We start from the raw sequence: 27,409 nt of genomic DNA on the forward strand, positions 1-27,409 counted from the left end.
AGTACAATAATGTGCTGATTTTCCTGGCAGCCCCTCTAACAATTGTTATTTTCACCAATAGATAACCTGCATTATCTATTGATAACTTAGAATATAACCTCAGATTTGCTTTAGTTTGTATTTCTTTATTAGTAGTTTGGAGCATTTTTTCCCCATATGGTTGGTGATAGCTTAGATCTTTTGAAAATTGTTCATGTCTTTTGACCATTTATCTATTCAGAGTAGCTCTTGTTTAGACCACTCTTTATATATTTTATTAGAGAAACTGGCTGCAAAGATTTTATTCCTAGTTAATAGTTTCCCTTTTAATTTTAACTGCATTACTTTTATTTGTACAAAAGATTTACATTTTATAGAATGAAGATTGTCCATTTTATTTTCTGTAATCTTCTCTATCCCTTGTCTGATCATGAACTCTTCCCCATCTATCTTTCTTAAAGGTACACTTTTTCTTCCTTTTTAAAAAAATTTTTTATATAATTTATTTATTTTCAGTTCTCAACATTCACTTCCACAAGAATTTGAATTTTAAATTTTTTCCCCATCTCTCCCCACCCCCACCCCAGGACAGCACGCACCCCATCCACCCCTTCTTCCAGTCTGTCCTCCCTTCTATTACCCACCTTTCTTATATCCCTCTTACCATCTATTTTCCTGTAGGGTAAAATAGATTTCTATACTCCATTGCCTGTATATCTCAATTTCCCTTTATCCTTTCCTCCCCTCCATTTATTCCATTCTCTCCCTTGACCTGTCCTCCCCCAATATTGTTTGCTTCTGATTATCCTTTTCCCCAGTTTGCTGTCCCTTCTATTATCTCCCTCTCCTATCCCCTTCCCCCTTGCCTACCTGCAGGGTAAAATAGATATCAATATCCAATTAAATGTGTGTCATTCCCTCCTTAAAATAAATCCCATGCGAGTAAGGTTCACTTATTTCTTTTCATCTCTCCCCTCTTCCCCTCCATTGTAAAAGCTCTTTCTTCCCTCTTTTATGTGAGATAATTTGCTATATTCTACCTCTCCCTTTCTCTTAATCCTAGTACATTCCACTCAAGAGTAAATTTTATTTTTGTTTTATTTTTTTAGGTATTCTCCCTTTATATTCATCTCAACCTTTGCCCCATGTGTATGTGTGTATGTGTATATATGTATATACACACACACGTATGCACACATACATATATACACATACATACACATACCCATGTGCATATACATACCTACACACATATAATGTACACATACACATATACTCATACATACCTACACATATGTATGTGTACATATGTGTGTGTATATATATACACATACATACATATATACCCTCTAACTACCCTAAAACTGAAAAAGGTCTGATGAGTTACAAATAACATGAATGTAAACACTTCAACTTTAAAGATTTCCTTAAGGTTTTTCTTTCCTGTTTACATTTTCATGTTTCTCTTGATTCTTGTATTTGAAAGTTAAATTTTCTATTCAGCTCTGGTCTTTTCAGCAAGAATGCCTGGAAGTCCTCTGTTTCATTGAAATTCCATTTTTTTCCCCTGAAGTATTATACTCAGTTTTGCTGAGTAGCTGATTCTTGGTTTTAATCCTACCTCTTTTGAATTCTGGAATATATTCCAAGCCCTTCGATCCCTTAACCTGCTAAATCTTGTATTATCCTGATTGTATTTCCACAATACTTGAATCGTTTCTTTCTGGCTGCTTGTAATATTTTCTCCTTGACCTGGGAATTCTGGAATTTGGCTACAATATTCCTAGAAGTTTTCCTTTGGGGATCTCTTTCAGGAGGTGATTGATGAATTCTTTCCATTTCTATTTTGCTCTCTGGTTCTAGAATATCAGACCAGTTTTCCTTGATAATATCTTGGAAGATGATGTCTTGGCTTTTTTTTTTTTTCGATTTTCAGGTAGACCAATAATTTTTAAATTATCTCTTCTGGATCTATTTTCCAGGTCAGTTTTTTTTTCCAATGAGATATTTCACATTGTTTTCTATTTTTTCATTCTTTTGATTTATAATTTCTTGATTTCTCATAGTCATTAGTTTCCATTTGCTCCATTCTAATTTTTTTTTTATTTTGTAATGTTTAACAATCACTGCCATACAATTGTGATTTTATCCCCCCCACCTACCCCTCACTCCCCCCCTCCCTCCCCACGACTGCATACAATTCTGTATAGATTCTACATATACTTTCCTATTGAGTATATTTTCACTATAGTCATGCTATGTAGTCAGACTAAGATAAATGAAAGAAATCGTATAACAAATCAGAACATGATACACAAACACATACACATACACAAACATGATCTGCTACAATATGTGAGTGACTTCCATATTTCTCTCTCTGAGTGTGGCAGGCATTTTGCCTTGAGATCCTCCATTGGGTCCATTCTAATTTTTAAAGAACTATTTTTTTCAGTGAGCTTTTGAACTTCCTTTTCCATTTGGCCAATTCTGCTTTTTAGAGCATTCTTCTCCTCACTGGCTTTTTGTACCTCTTTTGCCATTTGGGTTAGTCTATTTTTAAAGGTCTTATCTTCTTCAGCTTTTTTTTTGGGTCTCCTTTAGCAAGCTGTTGACTTGCTTTTCGTGATTTTCTTGCATTGCTCTCATTTCTCTTCCCAGTTTTTCCTCCACCTCTCTTACTTGATTTTCAACATTCTTTTTGAGCTCTTCCATGGCCAGAGACCATTGTATATTTTTTTGGATGTAGAAGCCTTGACTTTGACGTGTTTCTTTGATGGTGTGCTTTACTCTTCCTCACCTGAAAGGAAGGAAGAAAATACCTTTTTGCCAAGAAAGTAACCTTCTATAGTCTGACTTTTTTTCCCTTTCTTGGGCATTTTACCAGCCAGTTACTTGAATTTTGAGTCCTTTGTCAAGTGGAGGGTATACTCTAGGGACCTGTAAGTTCTTAGTTCCTCCAAGGTGGCACAGTCAAGGGAGAGGAGTTTATTCCTCTCCTGGCCTGCGCTCTGGTCTGTGAGCAAACACAAGCACTCTTTTCTGCCCTGGAACTGAGTAGGATTCTCTCTCCAGTGCTACCACCAGCTCTACCATGCTAGTGTTCTTCCTCACTCCAGGACTACCACTTAGGACTGAGATCCAGATCAGCTGCTGGATTCCCCCATGGTCTTTAGACTGAGGACTCCAAAGTGGATGTTGCTACCTCAGTGGCTGCTGCAGCCCTGGATCTGGGGCTGGGGTTCACCTCACTCCCTTCTCTCCCAGGTGAAAGAGCTATCTTACTGACCTCTGAAGTTGTCTTTGACATTTGTGGGCTGACAAATCTGGGAACCCCAGCAGCTACCTGTGATTCCACACCCTGAAACCTTCTCCAGTCATTTCCGTGCTGCGAGGCCCATGCTGAGCTTCGCATCGCTCTGAGCCCTGTGAGATAGACCTTCCCTGTCAGCCTTCCAAGCTGTCTTGGACTGAAAATCTGTTTCACTCCTTCATTTTGTGGCTTCTGCTGCTCTAGAATTTGTTTAGAGTAATTTTTTACAGATATTTTATGGACTATGGTGAGGAGAGCTTCTACAGATGCATCCTTCTACTCCACCATCTTGGCTTCCCCTCTCCCCCTCCAGGTACATTTTTTCTTGCTTCTACAATATATTTATGATGTTATCTTTTATATCTATCACATTCCATTTGGAATTTACCTTAGTTATATGGAATGAGATGTTAAGTCTACATATAATTTTTTCTACACTACATTTCAAATTTTCCAGTAGCTTTTGTCAAATAGTTCTTAGCTAGTAATTGTGATTTTAGGGTTTATCAAACACTAGGCTATTGTGTTCATTTGTTTCTGGATGTTATGTACCTTGTCTGTTCCATTAATTGACCTCTCTATTGTTTAACCAGTATCCATTTCCCCTAAGCTTAACTTTTTAAAATATTATTTGTTAATTCTGAACTTAAGCAACAAAGATAATTTTCATACTTACAGTAGAACAAAAAAAGTATTGTATATGAAATTGTGAATCTGTTTTATGCCACATTTAAAAATGTGTATGTTTATACACACATACATATTTCCACAAATTATTTTAAAAATTGTCATCTGTGTCTATTAATGCTTCTGAACTTCCTTGTGTTCTGTTTATTTGAAAATAGTTCTATTGCCTCCCTCCCCCCCTTTTTGGCATCACCCTTACTAGCCAATCTCTCCCTCCTCCACCAATTCCCTCAATTAAAAAAAAAGAAAACAAGGAAAACAACAAAAACCACCCTTGCAAAAGAAATCCACACAGTAGCCAAATCAAAAAATGCACATCTGTTTCTGTACTTTGAGTCTTCTCTGTTAGGAAGTGAATAATATCATGTTTCATCCTATAGCCTCTAAAGATATGGTTGGTCATTGCATTGATAAGAGTGCTTTAAGTTTTTCAAAATTGTTTTTCTTTACAATGTTGTTTTCTGTATGTATTTTTCTCATTTATCACTCTTCACCATCTCATTTATTCCAGGATTCTCTAATATTCTCTTTCCTCATTTCATAAGGCGCAATATTATTAATATTAACTTAATGTTAATATTGCCTTGATGGGCACCACACCCTTTAAATTGTATTTGTTTTTCTTTTTCTCTTTTAGATTCCTCTTCAGGAACAGAAATGTGTTGCTTCTGACTATCCTCTTCTCAGTTACTCTTATGCTTTACCTCCTTCTTCACTATCCCCTCTTGTTTCTGTGGCTGAGAGAACAGAATTGAAGTTTTTAAAACAATTATTTGCATAATTCTATGTATTGTGTAGCCAAATCATATAAATTGAGATAGAAAATACAAATTTATTATCTCAGTAGGACTGCAATTTAGTGGAATGAGCACCGGCCTTCCTGTAAGTAGGCGGTCAAAACTGGTAGCCATCACTTGGATCATTTAGAATAAGACTTTCTTTTTACAGATGAAGGAACTGAGGCCAAAGATATTGAGTCATATGTTCTGAGTCACACAGAGGTTAAAAGACTTGTCCAAGGATAGAACCAAGTGATGAGAGCCACTCTCAAACCCACATCCTGCCTCCAAATCCAGTACTTTTCCCACTATACTCCATTGATAGTGAGTTTGGTTATTGCCCTTACTCTGCCACTAACTTGCTGTGAGATCTTTGTTAAATTACTTAATTTTTCTAGGTCTTCATTTTTCTTGTCTTTACATAAATTAGGGGTTGGATTACATTAGTCTCTAAGGTTTCTTATTCTAACAGTCGGTGAAGTTATTGATACTAACAATGAGGTTCTGAACCAAGGTGGGTAGAGGAAATAATTTTCTATTTCTGATAGACTTATACAGTTGGGGGTGGGGTACTCAGATGGCAGCTGTTTAATGGGAAAATGGAAATAGTTCACGTATGTATCAAATATGTGCTTCTGTCTATAAATGAGATTTGAGTGTATGTGATTGGTGCTTTATTGGGACTTGAATTCCAGTTATGCCAAATCACCAGGGCTGAGGCTGTGAAATCCAGTCAACTCGGGTTTCCTTCGCAGAGACTACAACTCCCGAAAGGCAACGGGCCTTCGAAGCTTCAACGTGCGGCCAAGCCCCGCCTCCCAGGCTTCATGGAAGGGGTTCTCCAATGGCAGGGCTTCCATCGCGGGAGCCGGCGGGTTAGGCTGTGAGTTCCAGATAGGGAGAAGACAATTCTGGGAGAAGTCGTGTCGCTTGGAGTGGGGTTGCGCACATAGCCGCACGGAAGGGGCCGTAGCCTGCGAGGAAGAGAAATAAACGCCGGGGGCGACTAGAAAATGCCTGTCCATTCCCGCGGGGACAAGAAGGAGACGAACCATCACGATGAAATGGAGGTGGACTACGCCGAGAACGAGGGAAGCACCTCGGAGGACGAGGACACCGAGAGCTCGTCCGTCTCCGAGGATGGGGACAGCTCAGGTAGGTGGTCAGATCTCCGGCCGCCCGGCCGGGCCTCTCTGCCCCAGCCTCACGTCTGGTCCACTCGCCCCGGAAAGGGGGTAAAAGAGAAGGGAAGGGGCGGAGACTCCTTCCCAGGCCTGTGCTAGGGACCCCGCGCCCCTGTCCCGGCGTCCCTCCGCCCTCTGCGGGGCTGGGAAGGGGAGGAGGCGCCGGCAGCAACTCCTGTACGCCTACGCCGGGTCATGGGTCCCCACAGCTGGCGTGGGCAAGCGGAGCGGAGGCGTGTGGCCCTTCCTGCGCGGAGGAACGCCTTTACACTCTCCGCTGCCTCTGGTCACTTGGCACGTCCTTGCCCCGGCAGCCGGTGGCGATCGCTCCTCCCCACCAGGCCTCGTTGTGTCTGCCCGCCCCTGCCTGCAGCCGATCTGGCTCGGCCATCTCCCCTTGGGTGGGTGCCCCCACGCCCCCGGAGTGAGAGCACACTTTCCTCTGTCCTAATGCCGTTTTTTTCCCTCACCTCTACCTCCAAATCAACCAGCCCACCAGTAACGTTTCTTGAGTTTCCTCTAGAGTATTTAGTAAGGGATGATATGGTCAGCCCTGATCACTTGCAGCAGAATAGAGGGTGAATGGAGTGAGTAGAGGATTGAGGCAGGGAGACCAGTTAGGAGGTTATTGAAATAATCTAGCTTATGTGGGAGAGGTAGAAATAGCATGATTTGGCCACTAATTGGATATGTGCTCTGAAGGAAAGTGAAGAATTCAGAACCTCTGATACTATCCACAGCAGTGACTGGAAGAAATAGGGAAGTTTGGAGGAAAGATAATGAGCTCTGTTTTGAATATGTTGAGTTTGAGGTATAATCTGTTTGGAAATGTCCAATAAGTAATTAGTTGTTGTTGTTACGCAGGACTTCAAGCTCAGAGGAGCTGCAACTGGATGTATAGATGTCTGAATCATCTGCCTAGAGATGATAAAGCAATGAAATTGATGAGGTCCCTAAATGACCTTGTAGAAAGAGCAGAAGAGTCCAGGATTGGAGATCAACTCACAGTTAGGAACCATGATTAGCCAGCGTAGTAGAATGAGGAGGAGCAGTCAACATGTAAGAGAAGAACCAGGAGAGAATAATGTTTCAAAATCCCTGGATAAAGTATCCAGTATCCAGGTTAAAGTAGCAATGTCAGATGCTGCAAAGAGGTCCAAGAATGACTGAAAAAAAATGCCATTAGAACCAACAATTTAGAGATCATTGTTAACTGTGTAGAACAATTTCATTTGAGTTATGAGATGAAGCCAATAGAGAAGACTTGAGTGAGAGGAGAGGAGGTGGAGGCAATGGTTAGTAGACAGCTTTTCTAGGCGTTTGACAGAGAAAGGAAGGATGGGTATCTTGAGGGGGTTAAAGAAGGTTTTTTTTAAGCATGGAGGATTCTTGGACAAATTTTGAAGGAGCCAGTATATAGGGAGAAGTTGAAGATTAGAGAGAGGAGGGAGATGATTGAGTTTGTAATTTGCTGGAGAAGAAGGGATCAGAATAATAGCATTTGAAAGTTGAAACAGTCTTCAAGCAATGTTATAGTCCATATGTGAAGGAATTCCTACTATAACATATCTACCAATGCTCATCTAGCGTCTGCTTGAAGATCTCCAAGGAGGGGGATCCATCACCTCTTGAAGCAACCAAGTTCATTTTTGGACCTCTCCAATTGTCAGGAAGTTATTCCTAACATTAAACCTAAATTGACTTCTTTGTAATTTCTAGCCTTTGCTCCTGGTTTTGTCCTCTGTGGCCAAATAGAACAAATCTAGTCTTCTTCCACATGAGAGCCCTTCAGATAATTAAATTTACCTATCAGGTTCTACCCCCTTAACCTCCCATTTTTTTTTCTTTTGGCTTAAACATTCTCAGTTACTTTAACAGATTCCTATGTGTCAGGGACTTGAGACCTTTTACTATGTTTGCCCTTCTCTGGACACTCAAAAGTTTATTAATATCCTTTTAAAACGGTGGCATCTAGAACTGAACAGTGTTTCAGATTAATTCTGATGAAGGCAGAATATTGTTGGTTTATACCCCGCTTTTCCTAGAAGCTGTGCCTCTTGTTTATGAAGCCCAAAATTACATTAGCTTTTTTAGTTTCCATATCACACTTCTGATTAATATTGAGCTTAAGCCATTAAACCACCCAGGTCTTTTTCATCTTATAGATTCAGCTAGATCCTTACTTGATCATCCATTTAGCTATCATTTTCAGCATTGTGTCATCTTCACATTAGATAAACATGTCTTTATCCAAGTCACTTATAAAACTTTTAAGTAGCACAGGGTCAAGTACTCATCCTTGGATTACTCTACTAGAAACCTCCTGCCTAGATGATATTAAACCATTAATAGCTACTCTTTTTAGTCTTGCCATCCAACCAGTTCTCAAACCGTATGACTGTAATATCATTTAATCCCTATCTCTCCATTTTCTCTATAAGAAAAGATTAGGTAATTTGTTAAAAACTTTATTAAAATTGAAGTAAATCATATCTACAATATTCTTCTCATCTACTAGTTTAATAATCCTGTCAAAAAAAAAAGATGAAATTAGTCTGGCATGACCATTCTTGATGAAGTTAAACTGGTTCTTTGTAATCACCATTTCCCTTTCTTGATGTTCACCAACCATCCTTTTAATGACTTTTTCTAGAATTTTCCCAGAAATTGAAGTCAAGCTCATTGGCCTATATAGTTTGTAGATGGCTCTTTTCCTTTTTTTTTTGAAAATGTAAATATTTACCCTTCTCCAATCTTGTGATGCTGCCTTTCCTATTTTCTGTGATGTTTCAGATCAAGTTGTCAGTAGCTTAGCAATGACATCTTCTTGTTGTCAGGACCTGAAGATGTCAGGACCTGCTTATCTGGGCCATGTGACTATCAAAAGAAGCTAGGTGCTCTCTTACTGTTTCCTTACTTACTCTTAGGTGTCAACTGTCAGAAAGTCCATTTCTGTTATGTCATTTCCGTTGTAAAAGTCATTCTCCTTTGTAGATAAAACAAAAAATGAAAGAAGAATGAAACAGTTCTGTCTTTTCTCCCTAGAAAAAGGCCCTATTCCTTCTTTGATCTCATTTTTTCTCCCAAAATATCTAAGTGCTTTTTGTTGTTGTTAGTTTCCCTCATCAGCCTCAGCTCATCCTGAGCTTTAGCCTTCCTGACACTATTTTTAAAGGGCCTTGCTACCCTCTTATATTTATCATCTATTACCTGGCTTTGTTTCTATCTTCTGTACATTTTTTCTTACAGTCTAAGTTAACTGGTGAGTTCTCTCTGCATTCACAGTGATCTCTTCAGACAAATCTCATTTTTCTTTCTTATTGGAATTATTTCTTTTTATGTCTTCAGAATTCTGTTCTTGAGCATTTCTCATGTCTCTTGTGCTGACTTCCTCTGAAGCATTTTATTCCATGGTAGTACTGTCATTGGCTCTATTTACCCATGAGTAATTGGTGTTTCTCAAATTATTTAGACCTATTTGTGTAGAATGTTTTATAATTGTGTTCATATAGTTCCTGTGAATGTCTTGGTAGGTAGCCTCTTTACCTGTAGTTATTTTTTTTTTTTTTCAAGGTTTTTAAAAAGTTTATTAAATTTCATTACCTATTCTGCTGCAAGGTTGAAGCCTCATCTGTAAAAATACCTTCAGCCAAGCAGTTTATTAAAATTAAGTTGGTATCGTACAGCATCTGACACCAGTCAGCTAACCAATCTCAGTAAATTATTCCCATGGACAGAAAACCAAATGTATTCTAAACACAACTGGTGATGGATGGAGTTGGCCATTATACCATTACTGATTTAAGGCTTTTTACAATAAAATTCTAGCTCTGAAGTACACGGTCTTAGAATTCATTTTTGCCAAACATGATGCGATGAATTCAGAACCAGACACACTAATTTGAAATTACAAGGAAGAAGTTGTGCAAAAGGTGCAAATAGTAAAAAGCATTTTTATCCAGTCATTCTGAGTAGTTAAGATTCTTTTCCATGCCATGGTGTTGTTTCAGAAGTGTTAAAGTTGCTAATCTTCCATATACCCCTAATTTAGGACAAAACTATATTGGGCTGTATTCTTGTGCTAATTTATTTGGGGGTCCAATGTTCAATCCTCAATAGATTTTATGTATCTCTCATATGCATCCTCACTCATCAGTTCATCAAGTTCTGAAGGGTTGCTCAGAGTCATCTTAATCAGCCAACCATCTTCATAACAAGATTTGTTGACAAGTCCTGGGTCTTCTGCAAGAGCTACATTAATTTCAGTTACTTCTCCTGATAGAGGAGAATAGAGTTCACTGGCAGCTTTCACACTTTCCAAAGCTCCGAACTCATCTTGTTTGTTCAATTTTGTTCCAACTTCTGGAAGACTACAATAAACTATATCTCCCAATGCTTCCTGTGCAAAATTGCTGATTCCCACAGTTCCAATACCGTTTTCAATTGTTATCCATTCATGCTTGTCTGTGAATTTTCGAACCGCGAGTCGCAGGGCGCTGGTGCAGAGGCCCCGGGAGGCGGCGGCCGCGAGGAAGGGAGGGGAGCCCGGGCCGGGGCGGACCCGCAGGCGCGCGGGGCCGGCTGCGAGGGAGGCCGGGGATCCGGAGGTCTCAGCCCCGACCACCGCCCACAGGGACGAGGCCGCGACCCGCACGCTCCTGGCCGCTCGCAGCGCCATCTTCTCCGGGGGCGTACCTGTAGTTATTTTTAACATAATTTCTTGTTCTCTTTCTGCTGGATTTTGTTGGTTCTATGATTTTGTGTAGATTTTTTTTAATGTCCTGCAATTTTCCTAAAGTTATTAATTGTTTCAGGTAGTTTTTTAGTTGATCCTCTAGGGTTTTCTAGAGAAGGAAACGGCAAACCATTCCAGTATCTTTGCCAAGAAAACTCCACGGAGGGTATGATCCATGGGATCACAGAGTGATCTGAAAACTGAATGACTGAAAAATAAGAACAAACTAGGGTTTTCTAAATAAATCATGTCATCTGCAAAAAGTGATAGTTTGTTTCCTCTTTGCCTATGCTTACTACTTGAGATTTTTTCTTTGTGCTATAGTTAGCATTACTACTACAATATTGTATTTTGTCAGAAGTTTTTTTTGCATGAGTTGAAATAATAATAGAATTTTTGTTGTTTTTGCTATTAATATGGCCAATCATGTACAGAACCTGGAAAACATTGTATACAATATCAGCAACATTGTGTGATGATCAAACATGAATGACTCAGCTCTTCTCGGCAATACAATGATCCAAGACAAGTTCAAAGTACTCATGAATGAAAATACTATCCATATTCAAATAAAGAACTGATGGACTCAATGTTGATTGAAACATATTTTTTTCACTTTATTCTTTCTCATAGTTTTTTTCCTTTTGATCTGTTTTTTCATGACTGTGATTAATTTGGAAATATGTTTTACATGAGAGCACATGTATAAATTATATCAAACTATTATTTTCTGAAGAGGGGATGAGAGGAAAGAAGGGAGAAAAATTTACAACTCAAAATCTTGTAAAGTTGAATGCTAAAAATTTTCTTGATATATAACAGGAAAAAAATAATATTAAAAAAGAAAACAACAAATTGGATTTGAATCTAAAAAAATACTAGAAAACCAATAAATATAAGATATCCAATTAAACATCAAAATAGAAATCCTGAAATGAGAGATGAACAAAATTAAATAGAAAAAACCCCACTGAATTAATAAATAAAGCGAGGAGCTAATTTTTTTTGAAGGAAAGAAAAATCAATGAAATAGATAAGTCAGTAGTTAAATTGATTTCAAAAATGAAAAACAGATTATCAGTATCAGAAAAGAAAAAGGTGAATTTCACTTTGCATCAGTAGGTACAAGTCTTTCCAGGATTTTCTGAAAACTACTTGTTCATTATTTGTTATTATGCAATAGTATTCCTTTATGTTCATATACCACAGCTTGTTCAACCATTCACCAGTTGATGGACATCCCCTCAGTTTCCAATATTTTGTTACTATGAAAAGGGCTGCTATAAATATTTTTGCACATGTAGGTCCTTTTCTCTTTTTTGTGATCTCTTTGGGGTACAGACCTTGTAGTGGTATTGCTGTATTAGGTATGCACAGTTTGGTTGCCCTTTGGCCATAGTTCCAAGTTGCTATCTAAGAAAGGTTGGATCAGTTCACAACTCCACCAACAGTGGATCGGTGTCCCAGTTTTACTATATCCTTGCCAACATTTATCAGTTTCCTTTTTTGTATATTTGCCAGTCTGATGCTTGTGGAGTTTTAATTGGCATTTCTCTACTCAGAAGTGATTTAGAGCACTTCATATGCCTATAGATAGCTTTGATTTCTTTATATGAAAACTACCTGTTGATATCCTTTGATCATTTATCAATTGGGGAATGGTTTATATTCTTATAGATTTGACTTCTTTTTATATTTGAGAGATGAGGCCTTTATCAGAGACACTTACTTTAAAGACTGTTTCCTAGCTTTCTGCTTTCCTTCTAATCTTAGTTACATTGGTTTTGTTTGTAGAAAAGTTTTTTACAATATAAAATTATTATATTATTTTAATATGGTACATAAATTTAATATACTATTTTTATAATCAGTTATCTATTTTATCTTTTGCAATGTTCTCTATGTTTTGTTTGGTCATGAATTCTTCCTCTCCCAGTAGATAGGCATATTCCTTGCTCTTCTAATTTGCTTATGGTGTCACCCTTTTTGTTTAAGTTATGCACTCATTTTGACCTAATCTTGGTATACAGTGTGAGATGTTGCTCTGTACCTAGTTTGTGTCCTATTGTTTTTCAGTTTTCCCAGCAATTTATGAGCAAATAATGAGTTCTTATCCTAAAAGCTGGGGTCTTTGGGTTTATCAAACACTAGGTTACTATGGTCATTGAGTACTGTCTTATGTACGTAACCTATTCCATTGATCCATTATTATTTCTTAACCAGTACCAGATAGTTTTGATGATTACGGCTTTATAATATGATTTGAGATCTGGTATCACTAGGCCACCGCCCTTTGAATTTTTTTCATTAATTCCCTTTATATTCTTGACCTTTTTTTCTTCAGGATGAATTTTATTATTTTTTCTAGCTCTATAAAATACTGTTTTGGTAGTTTGATTGGGATGGTACTGAATAATTAAATTGGTTTAGGCAGAAATGTCATTTTACTATACTGGCTCAGCCTATCCATGAGCAATTGATATTTTTCCAGTTGTATAAATCTGACTTTATTTGTGAAAAGTGTTTTGTAATTGTGTTCATATAGTTCCTGGGTTTGTCGTGGCAGGTAGACTCCTCAGTATTTTAAATTATTTACAGTTATTTTAAGGGGAATTTGTCTTTTAATCTCTTGCTGCTGGACTTTGTAGGTTATATACAGAAATGCTGATGATTTATGGGCATTTGTCTTATATCTTGCAACTTTGTTAAAGTTGTTAATTATTTCACATAATTTTTTAGTTGATACTCTGTGGTTCTTTAAGTATACTACCATATCATCTGGAAAGAGTGATAGTTTTGTTTCCTCATTGCCTATTCTATTAACTTGAATTTCTTTTTCTTCTCTTATTGGTATAGCTAGCTTTTCTAGTACCATGTAGAATAGTAATAGTGATAATAGGCATCCTTGTTTCAACTTAGTTAGAACGCTTCTAGATTATCCCCATTACCGATAATGCTTGCTGCTGGTTTTAGATAGATACCGCTTATCATTTTAAGGCATGCTCCCTTTATTCCTGTGTTCTCTAGTGTTTTTAATAGGAATGGGTGCTGTATTTTTATCCAAACCTTTTTCAGCCTCTCTTGAGATAATCGTATGATTTCTGTTGGTTTTATTATTGATAAAATCAATTATGCTGATGATGTGCCTAATATTGAACCAACCTGGCATTCTTGGTATAAATCCTGCCTGGTCATCGTGTATAACTCTTGTGATATAGTGCTGTGTTGCTAGTGTTTTGTTCAAATTTTTTGCACCAATATTCATTAGAGAAATTGATCTAAAATTTTCTTTCTGTTTTAGCTCTTCCTGGTTTAGATATCAGCACCATATTTGTGTCATAAAAAGAGTTTGATAGGACTCCTCTTATTTTTCCAAATAGTTTATATGATATTGGAATTAACTATTCTTTAAATGTTTGGTAGAATGTACTCATGAACCCATCTGACCTTGGGGAATTTTTTCCTAGGGAGTTCATTAATGACTTGGTCAATTGCTTTTTCTAAGATGGGGTTATTTAGGCACTCGATTTCCTGCTGTGTTAATCTAGGAGATTTATATTTTGGTAAATTATTCATCGATTTTGCTCAGATTGTTGGATTTATTGGCATACATTTGGGCAAAATATTTCCTAATGATTGCTTTAATTTCTTTATTTTTTATATTGGATATTTGGCTTTTTTTTTTAAATTAAATTAACCAATAGCTTATCTATCTTATTGGTCTTTTTCATAAAATGAGCTCCTAGTTTTATTTATTACCTCAATGGTTTTTTTTTTTACTTTTAATGTTATTAATTTCACCATTGATTTTTAGGATTTTCAATTTGGTGCCCAACTAGGGATTTTTAATTTGTTCTTTTTATTTGTATTTTTAGTTGTATGACCAGTTCATTCATGTGTTCTTTTTATATTTTGTTGATGTAAGAATTTAGAGAAATAAATTTTCCTCTAAGTACTACTTAGCCATATCCCATAAATTTTGGTATGTTGTCTCATTGTTGTCATTCTCTTTAATTAAATTATTGATGTTTCTATGATTTGTTCTTTGACTCACTTATTCTTTAGAATTATATTATTTAGTTTCCAGTTGTCCTTTGTTGGGTATAATTTTTATTTCATTATGATGCAGAGAGAATATAGTTAATCTTTCTGGCCTTTTATGTTTGATTTGGAGGGTTTTATGCCTTTTGTATAGGTGCCATGTGCTGCTAAGAAAAAGGTAAATTTTCTGTTCCCATTCAGTTTTCTGTAAAGGTCTCACTTTTCTAGTATTCTGTTTACCTCCTTAGCTTTTTATTTTTTGGTTGGATTTATCAACTTCTGAGAGGGTACAGTTGAGGTCCCCTATTAGTATACTTTTGCTGTCTTTTTCTTTCTTAAGTTCTTCTTTAAAGAATTTGGGTACTATTTTTGTAGCCCTTTGGGCATAGTTCCAAATTGCTCTCCAGAATGGTTGGATCGGCTCATAGCTCCACCAGCAATGAATTAGTGTTCCAACTCTCCTACATCTTCTCCAACATTTATCATCTTCCTGTTCTGTCATGTTAGCCAGTCTAATGGGTGTGATGTGGTATCTCAGAGTTGTTTTGATTTGCATCTCTCTAATCAATAGTGATTTAGAGCATTTTTTCATATGACTATAGGTATCTTTAATTTCTTCCTCTGAAAATTCCCTGTTCATATCCTTTGACCATTTATCAATTGAGGAATGATTTGTATTCTTGTAAATTTGACTCAGTTCTCTCTATATTTTTGAAACGAGGCCTTTATCACAGAGACTAGTTGCAAAAGAGTGATACCTTAGTTTCTTCTTTGCCTATTCTAATTCCTTCAATTTCTTTATCTTCTCTAATTGCTATGGCTAACATTTCTAGTACCATATTGAATAATAGTGGTGATAATGGACATCTTTGTTTCACCCCTGATTTTATTGGAAATGCATCTAGCTTATCTCCATTGCGTATAATGCTTGCTGAAGGTTTTAGATAGATGCTACTTATTATTTTACAGAAAGTTCCCTTTATTCCTATGCTCTCCAGTATTTTTAATAGGAATGAGTGTTGTATTTTGTCAAAAGGTTTTTCTGCATCTATTGAGATAATCATGTGGTTTCTGTTAGGTTTGTTGTTGATATGATCAATAATGCTAATAGTTTTACTAATATTGAACCAGCCCTGTCTGGTATGAATTCTGCCTGGTATGAATTATGTATTATTCTCGTGATAAGTTGCTGTATTTTTTTTTTTTGCTAAAATCTTATTTAAAATTTTAGCATCTATATTCATTAGAGAAATTCTTCTCTGTTTTGTCTCTCCCTGGTTTAGGTATCAAAACCATATTTTTATCATAGAAAGAATTTGGGAGGACTCCTTCTTTGGCAGTTTTCCCAAATAGTCTATATGTTATTGGAATTAACTGTTCTTTAAATGTTTGATAAAATTCACTTGTAAACTCATCTGGCCCTGGAGATTTTTTCCTAGGGAGTTCATTGATGGCTTGTTCAATTTCTTTTTCTGAGATTGGTGTTTAAGTATTCAACTTCCTCTTCTGTTAATCTGAGCAATTTATATTTTTTAAAATAATCATCCATCTCATTTAGATTGTCGAATTTATGGACATAAAGTTGGACAAAGTGATTTCTAATTTTTGTTTTAATTTCCTCCCCATTGGAGGTGAGTTCACCCCTTTCATCTTTGATATTGATAATTTGGTTTTCTTCTTTTTTTAAATCAAATTGACCAAATGTTTACCAATTTTATTGTTTTTCTCATAAAACCAACTCTTTATTTTATTTATTAGTTCAATAGTTTTCTTAATTTCAATTTTATTAATCTCTCCTTACTAGGGGATTTTCAGTTTGCTCTTTTTCGAGCTTTTTCAGCTGCATGCCCAATTTATTGATCTCTTTTTTCTCTGTTTTATTCATGTAGGCATTCAAAGATATAAAGAACTGCTTTTGCAGTATCCCATAAGATTTGGTAGGTTGTCTCATTATTGTCATTCTATTGAAAGAAGTTGTTGATTGTTTCTATGATTTGCTATTTAACCCACTCTTCTTTAGGGTTAGATTATTTAGTTTCCAGTTAATTTTTGATCTCTCTTTCTATGGCCTTTTATTACATATGATTTTTATTGCATTATGATTTGAGAAGGATGCATTGACTATCTCTCTCTTTCTGCACTGGATTGTGAGGTATTTATGCCCTAGTACATGGTCACTTTTTGTTTATGTGCCTTGTACTGCTGAGAAAAAGGTATATTCCTTTCTATCCCCATTCAGTTTTCTCCAGAGATCTATCATATCTACCTTATCCAGAGTTTTATTCACCTCCTTAACTTCTTTCTTGTTTATTTTAAGGTTAGATTTATCAAGTTCAGAGAGGGAGAGGTTGAGGTATAGTTTTGCTGTCTTTTTCTTTCTTCTTTTTTAAGAATTTGGATGGTATACCACTTGGCATATATGGTTAGTATTGATATTGCTTCTTTGTCTGTGATACGTTTTAGCAAGATGTCGTTTCCTCCTTATCTCTTTTAGTTAGGTCTGTTATTGCTTTTACTTTGTCTGAGATCAGGATTACTGCCCTGTTTTTTTATTTCATCTGAAGCATGATAGATTCTGTTCCAATCCCTTACCTTATCTCTGTGTGTGTCTCTCTGCCGTAAGTGTGTTCTTCTATGCAACATTATGTAAGATTCTGGTTTTCGATTCGTTCTGCTATCCACTTCTGTTTTATGGGAGAGTTCATCTCATTCACATTTACAGTTATGATTACTGATTGTGTATTTCTCTCCATCCTATTCTTCCTCATGCTGTCCTCTCTCTCCTTTCACCTTTTCTTTCCTTACCAGTGTTTTACTTCTGTCTACCACCTCCTCTGATCTTCTCTCCCTTCTGTCAGTCCCCACCCCTCCTTTATCTCCTTCCTTGCTATTTTCCTGTCTGGTAAGATAGATTTCTATATTCATTTGATTATATATATGATTTCTTATTTGAGCCAATACCAACGAGATTAAGGTTCAAGCAATGCCCATCGCCTACCTTTCCATCTTCCCCTCCATTGTAATTGGTCTTTTGCACCTCTTCATGTGAACTAATTTATCCCATTCTGTCCGGCCTAACTGCCGTGGGCTGGCGGGTCCTTCTTACCTAACTCAGGTCTTCAGTGATCAGCCGGATAAACGTACGAGAGAAGACACCTCCAGAGTCAAACAAGTGTAGGCTTTATTCCGGATACCAGCTACATGTCAACATGCAGGATGAGTTCTCCCCGTGGAGCCCCCTTCTCCTTCCGGAGGAGAGAGGAACCCTCCCCCTCTCAGTATGCAAGGCTAGTGCTCCCCTCGGGATCCCCCTTCTCCCTCCCAAGGAGCAAGGAAAAGAAACCCTCAGGCTTTCCTGTCCTCATTTAAGCTGTCCCCCTGCTAGTTCGCTCGTGGACACCATGCATACTCTCAGCCCCTTAGCCAATTAACAACAGGTATGCTCAGACCACGGACCAATCTCAAGGGTGGGATGCTCTCCCCAGCAAGTTTCCACTGAGAAGAGGTGGAAAAACAAGATAGCTCGTGTCTCACTCCTCAATTCCCAGTTGTTCCCTGGGGGGCCTCATGAGAGCTCTGCAGTTTAGAAGCCTCACCTTTACCTGACCCGAGACCATTCACATGAAAACCGAGCTTGCACCCCAACACCATTCTATCTCTCCCTTCCTTCTGTACCCATTGTACTCCTCTTTTTTTCCCCTTAAATATTTTTGTCATTGCCTGAAATTCACTTTATTCAAGTACCCTCTGTCTATATATATATTCCTTCTAGCTATACTACTAGTGATACAATTTATAAGAATTACAAGTATTATCTTCCCACATAGGGATGTAAATGGTTCAGCTCTCTTAAATCATTTTCTTTTTCCTTTTTTTAAACATGTTTTATGCTTCTCTTGGGTCTTGATATTGGATGTCAGATATTTGGTTTAGTTATGGTCTTCTTTTGAAAACTTGAAATCCTCCAGTTTTGTTGAATGATCATTTTTTTCCTTGATGTGTTATGCTTAATTTTGCTGGATAAGTGATTCATGGTTGTATTCCTAGCTCCTTTGCTTCTGGAATATCATGTTCCATGACCTCTGATCCTTGCTTGTTGTACCTGCCAAATCCTGTGTAATCCTAATTTTCACTCTCAGATATTTGAATTGTTTCTTTCTGATCACTTGTAGTATTTTTTCTTTGATCTCATGGTTCCGAAATTTGGCTATAATGTTCTTTGGAGTTTTTATTTTGGGATTTCTTTCCTGAGGTGATTGGTAGATTCTTTCAATGCTTATTTTGCCTTCAGGTTCCAGCACATAAAGGCAGTTTTCCTTGATAATTTCTTGAAAGGTTCTCCTTTTGGTCATGGCTTTCAGGTAGTCCAGTGATTCTGATATTGTCTCTCCTGGATCTATTTTCCAGGTCATTTGTTTTTCCCATGAGGTATTTTACATTTTTTCCCATTTTTCCCATTCTTTTTGTTTTGTTAGATTGATTCTTGATGTCTTATAGAGGCATTAGATTCCACTTGCCCAATTCTAACTTTAAAGGTGTTGTTTTCCTCAATTAGCTTTTGTACTTTCTTTTCCATTTGGCCGGTTGTACTCTTTAAAGAGTTGTTTTCTTCATTGGATTTTTGTATCTCCTTTTCCATTTGGCCAATTCTACATTTTAAGCAGTTTTCCAAGTTGTTGACTCTTTTTCTCAAAATTTTCTTACATCACTCTCATTTCCCATTTTTTCTTCTACATCTCTTATATTGTTTTTAGCTGCTTTTTGAGCTTTTCTACGAGTTTTTTCTGGACTTGAGACCACTTTCTATTTTTCTTTGAAGTTTTGTCCATAGCTGTTTTGACATTATTGTCCTCCTGAGTTTGTTTCTTGATTTTCCCTGTCATCATAATAACTTTATATGGTCAGATTCTTTTTTTTTAATTTTTTTTTAGTCATTTTCCTTTTAAATTTGATCTCTGAGAATGGAAGGGACTCAGTCTCAGATTTCTTGTGCCATTGGCTGCGGGTCCTGGCTGTTTACCTGGTGCTGCACTGATGTTGCTCAGAGGACTACAGGGGACCTTTGTGTCTGGTACTGAGGGGTTGGGGTGGCAGGTGACTGTTGCTGCTGGAGGCTCTAGGGGTGTGGCAGATTACCTGGTGCTGAGCTGGGCCTAGGTTGAGGCCCAGAGCAGTTTTTCTGTGTTTCTCAGGGCTACACATGGAGGTCTGGCTGCTGGAGGGTACGTTTTTGCTCTGACCTGCGCCAAAGCATGTGGAGGTCTAGATTTGGCCTCTGAAGGATGCCTATTTGCCTTGGACACTGAAGCAAGAGGAGATTTGGTTCTAGAGGACACCTGCCTAGGGCTGTACCTAAGCACATGGTGGTTCTCCAAGCTGGACACGTGGGGGGTCCTGGTGTTGATGTTTGTCTGTTCCACCACACCACAGTGGGATTCTCCCACTGGTTTGCTGATGTGGGACTTGCTGCTGGGATGCTTCCTGCCTTGCAGTGCAATCTCCTTTTACCTAAGTGAGGCAGACCTTTCTTGCTGATCCTCCAAGTCTTTCAGACTAAAAGACAGGGCCTTCTTTCTCCCCAGTCTGCTGGCTCCACTGTCCCACGATTTGTTCTGGGGTACTCTTTTTTGGTTGTTTTGAGGTAAATATGGGAGAGCTACAACAATTTACTTCCTAGTCTTCCATCTTGGCTCCCAGAAGTCAAAATCATCTCTCTCTTTTATCTACAAAAGCATTTAGAGTTATAAATTGTCCTCTACTGCTTTGGCTGCATCTCACAAATTTTGATATCTTGTCATTATCTAAATTTAATGAATTCATTGTTTTTTTATTTTGATTTGTACTTTGACACACCTATTCTTTAGGAATAATTTATTTAATTTTTAATTAATCTTTAATCTTTGTTTCAAAGTTCCTTTCTTTAATACCATTGTGGTATGTGCAGCTAAGTGGCACAGTGGACAGAGTGCTGGGCCTGAAGTTAGGGAGATTTGAGTTCAGATCTGGCCCTAGACATATAACTATTTGTGTGACTGTGGGCAAGATACTTAACCCTCCTTGCCTCAGTTTCCTTATCTGTAAAATGAGCCAGAAAAGGAAATGACAAACCACTCAAGTATCTTTGCTGGAAAAACTCCAAATGGGGTCATGAAGAATTACACACAACCAAAAAAACCAAATAAGAAAAGAAAAACGACTAAATAGCAACATTTCTGCTTTTCTGTATTTGGGTTTTCCCCCCCAGTACATGTCATTTGTCCTTAAGCTGCAATGCAGAGCTAAGAAATAGGGATGCTTCCTGTTCCTTTTAAATCTTCTTAAGTTTTATAATATCTAACTTTTCTAAAATTCTGTTCAGTTCCTTCTTTTTTGTTTTTTATATTGGTTTATCTACATTTGAGAAGAGCAAAGTGAGCCCTTCTCACTACTAGTTTTATTGTATATTTGTATTTAACTTTTCCTTTAAGAATTTAGATGCTAATTTAGGTTACAAAATAAACCCCCACAAATCTTCTCCATTTCTATATATATTACTAACAAAGCCCAACAGCAAGAGACAGAAAGAGAAATCCCATTTAAAGCTAGGGTAGACACTATAAAATATTTGAGAGTCTACCTGCCAAAACAAATCCAGGGACTATATGAACACAGTTACAAGACACTTTTTGTACAAATAAAGTCAGATCTAAGTAAGTGGAAAAACATCAGTTGCTCGTGGGTAGGCTGAGCCAATATAATAAAAATGACAATTCTACTTAAATTAATTTACTTATTTAGGGCCATACCAATCAAACTATCTGATAATTATTTTCTAGAGCTGGAAAAAATAATATCAGAATTCATCTGGAAGAACAAAAGGTCCAGAATAGCAAGGGAACTAATGAAAAGAAATGCTAGGGAAGGTAGCCTAACTCTCCCAGATCTCAAATTGTATTATAAAGCAGCAATTATGAAAACCACTTGGTACTTGCTAAGAAACAGAAGGGTAGACAAGGGGAATAGGTTAGGTACTTACAGTAGTCAGTGAGTATAGCAATCTATTATTTGATAAACCCAAGGACCCCAGCTTCTGGGACAAGAACTCACTGTTTGACAAAAATTGCTGGGAAAACTGGATAAAAGTGTGGTGGAAACTAGGCAAAGACCAATGCCTGACTGTACACAAGAATAAAGTCCAAATGGATACATGATCTAGGTATAAAGAGTGATACTATAAACAAATTAGTGGAGCAAGGAATAGTGTATTTATCAGATTTATGGAGAAGGGAAGAATTTTTGACTAACCAAGAGGGAGAAAGCATTATGAAGTGCAAAATGGGTAATTTTGATTACGTTAAATTGAAAAGTTTTTGCACAACCAAATCCAATGCAACCAAGATTAGGAGGGAAGCAGAAAATTGGGAAAGAATTTTTGTAGCTAGTCTCTGTGATAAAGGCGTCATTTCAAAAATATATAGAGAGCCGAGTCAAATGTACAAGAATACAAGTCATTCCCCAATTGATAAATGGTCAAAGGATATGAACAGGCAATTTTCAGAGGAAGAAATTAAAGATATCTATAGTCATATGAAAAAATGCTCTAAATCACTATTGATTAGAGAGATGCAAATCGAAACAATTCTGAGATACCACATCACACCCATCAGATTGGCTAACATGACAGAACAGGAAGATGATAAGTGTTGGAGATGTGGGAGAGTTGGAACACTAATTCATTGTTGGTAGAGCTGTGAGCTGATCCAACCATTCTGGAGAGCAATTTGGAGCTATGTCCAAAGTGCTACAAAAATGTGCATACCCTTTGACTCAGCAATGCTGCTTCTAGGATTGTGTCCCCAAGAGATCATAAAAATGGGAAAGGGTCCCGCCTGTACAAAAATATTTATACAGCTCTCTTTGTGGTGGCCAAAAACTGGAAATTAAGGGGATGCCCATCAATTGGGGAGTGGCTGAATAAATTGTGGTATATGAATGTAATGGAATACTGTTGTGCTGTAAGAAATGAACAGGAAGACTTCAGAGTCACCTGGAAAGACTTATTTGAACTGATACTGAGTGAAAGGAGCAGAACCAGGAGAACTTTGTACACAGCAACAACCACAGTGTGCGAGAATTTTTTCTGGTAGACTTAGTACTTAATTGCAATGCAAGGACTTAAAAAATTCCCAATGGTCTCTTTAGGCAAAATACCTTCCATATCCAGAGAAAGAACTATGGAATTTGGTCACAGAATGTAGCAGATCATTTTCTTTTGTATTATGTTTTGGTTTGTTTTATGATTTCTCCCACTCCTTTTAATTCTTCTGTGCAACATGACTAAAGTGAAAATGTGTTCAATAGGAATGTATGTGTAGAACCTATGTAAAATTTTATGCCGGCTCAGGGAGGGAGGGGGAAGGAGGGGAAAAAAATCTAAGTTATATGGAAGTGATTGTAGAACACTGAAAACAAATAAAATAAAATAAAATAAATTTAGATACTGTTCTATTTGATGCATGAATATTAGTTTGCTCCATTTGGTATATTTTAGCAAAATATAGTATTTTTTTTTTCTGATCGTGATTTCTATTCCTGCTTTTTTACATCAGCGGAAGTGTAATAGCCTCTTATTTTAACTGTAAATTATCTGTCAGATGTGTTTCTCATAACTGACATATTGTTGGATTTTGGTTTCTTATCCATTCCATTATCCTTTTTTGTTTTATGATTAAGCTCACCCCTTTCACATTCATAGTTATGATTGCTATGGGTATTTCCCTTTAAATTAGCGTCTTATATTTTTATTTCTTTTGCCTTGCCCCCTATTTAAGGGTTTGTTTTGCTTTTAGTACTTTCCTTAAACCCTTTCCCTCTTATTTGTTTGTTAGGTAACCTCTATTTCTGTACCCATTTGTGTATATGTATGTGTCCTTACCTCTGACAATTTCAATTATTTTCTACTCTTGCCACTTTCCCATCCTTTTTGTATAAACTCCACTTTGCACACCCAAGTTTTATGTAATATAATTTTTTTCTCATTTTTCTTCTCCTTTTATCCTTCTCCCAGTGTGTTCCTTTTTTCCACCCTTTCCATTCTTTTGAAATCATCAAACATAACAGAATCACTCTTAGACTCTCTCTTTTATTAGATGCCTTCTATGTCCCCTTATGAAAGAGTTCTGTGTTGTTATAGATATCTTTCCACATAAGAATGTAAACAGTTGAACTTTGTTTAGTGTTTTATGATTGTCTGCTCATGTTTACTTTTTTTGCTTTTCCTCACTTTTGTGTTCTTGTGTCAGTTTTTTTTTACCTTAGCTATCATCTTTTTGTTAGGAAGGTGACTTGGAAGTCTTCTGTTTTGTCAAAAGTCCATTTTTCCTTTAGAATTATACTCAGTTTTGGTGGGTAGGTTAATTTTGCTTAAAAGCTAAGATGTTTTGCTTTTGAGAATATTGTATTCCATGCTTTTCACTCCTGTAGAAGGGCTGTTATTGTTGTTCAGTTCTTTCAGTTGGGCCCAACTCTTTGTGACCCTATTTGTGGTTTTCTTGGTAAAGACACTTTAGAGGTCTGCCATGTCCTTCTCCAGCCCATTTTGCAGATGAAGAATGGAGGCAAACAGGGTTAATTGACTTATCCTGGGTCACCAGGACAGATTTGAACTCACAAAGATGAGTCTTTCTGATTATAAGCCCATCACTTTATCCACAATGCCATTCAGCTGCTGGCTTGTAGAAGTGGTAGCTGCTAAATCTTGTGTAATCCTGACTGGTGATTCCTTAGTACTTGAATTCTTTCTTTTTGCCTACAATATTTTTTCTTTGACCAGGAAGCTCTAAATTTTGCTAGAGTTTTTTATTTTTGAGTTTCTGTCAGGAGCTGACTTGAACTTTTTTTCAATTTCTCCTTTGCCTTTTGCTTCAGAGATATCTAGGATATTTAAGATTTCTTGAAATAGGATATTTAGGGTCTTTTTATGTTCATGGCTTCAGGTAGTCTTGTGATTCCTAAATTTTCTCTCTTTGATATGTTTTCTAGGTTAGTTGTTTTTCTGTGAGATATTCTACATTTTTGGGTTTTTTTCAGTGTTTTGACTTTATTTCTTGATATCTTACAGAATCACTAATTTCCATTTGGCTAATTTTAAGTGTCAAAGAGTTTTTCATTGCTAAGTTTTTATACCTCTTTTACCAAGCTCTTAATTTTCTTTTCATATCTTCTCTAGATCTTGTTTCTTTTCCCATTTTTTTCTTTACCACTCTCACTTCAACTTCACCAAAAAAGTAAGAATCTATAGTGTTTCTTTACCCCCTGTTTGCTCATTTTCCCAGGCAATTACTTGACTTGAGCTTTGTTAAGTAAAGGGCTCCAGAAGCAGCATCTGCTTCAGCAGTGGCTGTAGCCACCCTGGGGCTTGAGCTTGGGCTGGGGTTGGACCATGCTCCACTCTCAGCCAGGTGAGAGACCCTTCTCACTGACCTTTGAATCTGTCTTTAGAGTTTGTGGGTTGAGAAGTCAGGAATCCACAGTAGCTACCAGTGATTTAGTCCCCTATGACTTGCTCCTGCTCAGTGTGCTCTACTCCCAGCCTGGTGTGATAAACCCTTTCTATCAACCTTCTGCATTGTTTAATTTCTCTTTTTGCAGCTAGCTTGTAAGCACGCCTCTGCAAAGGTGTAGCCATATTTTATCCTTCAAGGACTCAAGGTCCTCGTGAATTAGGCAGTTAGTGTTTGCTGATGATGATCATAGCCTCAGGAGAATTTTTTACTAGTAATAATCCTGTATAAGTATGAAGGTCATAAAAATGTTACTGTTTAGTTCTCAGAAGCTTTTAACACATGTGAGAAAAAACTCTTTAACTCTGGATCAGATTTACTTCTCAGACCATATTATGTGAGTTAAAGTTAAGATAATTAAGTTTTTGTGAAGTTATGATTGCCTGTTGATACTCTTCAATACAGTGACACTAGCCTCCTTGTGCTTCCTTACACCTAACACTCTGTTTCCAGAATCTAGACATTTTCCCTGGATTTTTTCCATGTCTACTGGAATCCTCTCCTCTTTGTCTCATTAGGAATGCCTGAACATCTTCTATTTGATTGTGTCCATTTCTTTCCCCTAAAGTTCTCAGTTTTGCTGGGTATGTGATTCTTGGTTATAATCCTAATTCCTTTGCTCTTCAGAATATCATATTCCAGCCCTTTCAATACTTTAATATAGAAGTTTCTGGCTACATGCAATATTTCTCCTTGACATGTGAGCTCTGGAATTTGCCTACATTATTCCTGGGAGTTTCCATTTGGGGAATCTCTTTGAGGGGTGATAGTGAGTCCTTTTCATTTCCATTTTTACTCTCTAGATCTAAGATATCAGGGCAGTTTTCCTTGATAATTTCTTGAAAGATGGTATTTTTTTGAGGTAGGCCAATAATTTTTAAATTATTTCTCCTGGATCCAGTTTCCAGGTAAGTTTTTCTTTCCATTGAGATACTTCACATTATCTTCAAATTTTTTTCATTCTTTTGGTTTTGTTTTATGATTTCTTGATTTCTCATGAAATCATCAGCTTCCATTTGCTCCATTTTAATTTTAAAAAATTATTTTCTTCAGTGAGCTTTTGAACCTCCTTTTCCATCTGGTCAATTCTGCTTTTTAAGATATTCCTCTTCTTACTGGCTTTTTGGACCTCTTTTGCCATTTGGGTTAGTCTAATTTTATTTTCTTAAGTATTTTTTTTGGTTTCCTTTAGCAAGCTTATAACTCATCTTTCATGATTTTCTTGCATTACTCTCATTTCTCTTCCCAGTTTTTCCTCTGCTTTTTAAAGTTGATTTTTAAAATTCTTTCTGAGGTTCATGGTTTGAGACCAGTTCATATCATAGAGGCTTTGTATCCCAGGGCTTTGGCTTTGTTATCTTCTTCTGGCTGTATGTTTTGATATTCCTTGTCACCCATATGAAAGAAAATACTTCTTCACCATGTATCCTTTCTCATTTAAATGAGGTGGGAATTTTATGAAAAAATTTGAAACTTTAATTCTGTTTTAAAAGTAGCTAAAGTAATTCTTAAATTTGTTTTGGAATTTTTCTTTTCCTCATGTAATTATAGAAATGAATCTTTTTCTGATTGTCCCTAAAGCTAGTACCTCTAGTAACTTCACTATATTGATTATTTTCAATTTATCCTGTATAGATTTTTTGTTTTTTAAATTAATTTTTAGTTTTCAACATTCACTTTTCTATGATTTTGAGTTCTAAATTTCCCCCCTCCCTACCTTTCCCCTTTTTCAAGACAGCATGCAATGTGATATAGGCTATACATGTACAGTCATCTTAAACATATTCAGTTTTGTTGTGAAAGAATGAGGACAAAAGGGAAAAACCACGAGAAAGAAAGGACAAAGAACAATGAAAAAAGAGAAAATAGTATACTTCGATCTGCATTCAGACTCCATAGTTCTTTCTCTGGATGTAGACAGCATTTTCCCTTGTGAGTCTTTTGGATCTTAGATCATTACCTTGCTGAGAAGAGCTAAGTCTATCAAAGTTGGTCATCACACAATATTTCTGTTACTGTGTACAGTGTTCTCCTAGTTCTGCTCACTTCACTCAGCATCAGTTCATGCAAGTCTTTCCAGGTTTTTCTGGTCTGTTTGCTCATCATTTCTTATAACACAATAGTATTTCATTACATTCATATACCACAAC

At 36.9% G+C, this 27,409-nt stretch overlaps 2 protein-coding genes across 4 annotated transcripts in view; one reads left to right on the top strand and one right to left on the bottom strand.

Moving 5' to 3' along the window:
- Positions 1 to 27,409, top strand: part of BRMS1L (BRMS1 like transcriptional repressor) — a 164,417-nt gene that overhangs the window by 17,404 nt on the left and 119,604 nt on the right. The window contains exon 1 of one of the 3 annotated variants that reach the window (XM_072629735.1): positions 5,494 to 5,913. The exons of 1 other annotated variant lie outside the window; for it this stretch is intronic. In XM_072629735.1, the coding sequence (XP_072485836.1) occupies positions 5,772 to 5,913 (142 nt within the window). In that variant the 5' untranslated portion in view covers positions 5,494 to 5,771. Of the gene's footprint in view, positions 1 to 5,493; positions 5,914 to 27,409 lie in introns of those variants that run through there. One more of the 3 variants, XM_072629736.1, reaches the window with a different exon arrangement.
- LOC140518024 (glycine cleavage system H protein, mitochondrial-like) lies at positions 9,498 to 10,629 on the bottom strand. Its single transcript, XM_072629738.1, has one exon. It carries the CDS (start codon positions 10,618 to 10,620, stop codon positions 10,048 to 10,050), a length of 573 nt encoding a protein of 190 aa, XP_072485839.1. The 5' UTR covers positions 10,621 to 10,629; the 3' UTR covers positions 9,498 to 10,047.

Source organism: Notamacropus eugenii, chromosome 1 (assembly GCF_028372415.1).
Source record: "Notamacropus eugenii isolate mMacEug1 chromosome 1, mMacEug1.pri_v2, whole genome shotgun sequence".
Lineage (NCBI taxonomy): Eukaryota > Metazoa > Chordata > Mammalia > Diprotodontia > Macropodidae > Notamacropus > Notamacropus eugenii.

Excerpts from the sequence above, each read along its gene's own strand:
- LOC140518024 (XM_072629738.1), bottom strand. The coding sequence starts at position 10,620 with ATGGCGCTGCGAGCGGCCAGGAGCGTGCGGGTCGCGGCCTCGTCCCTG.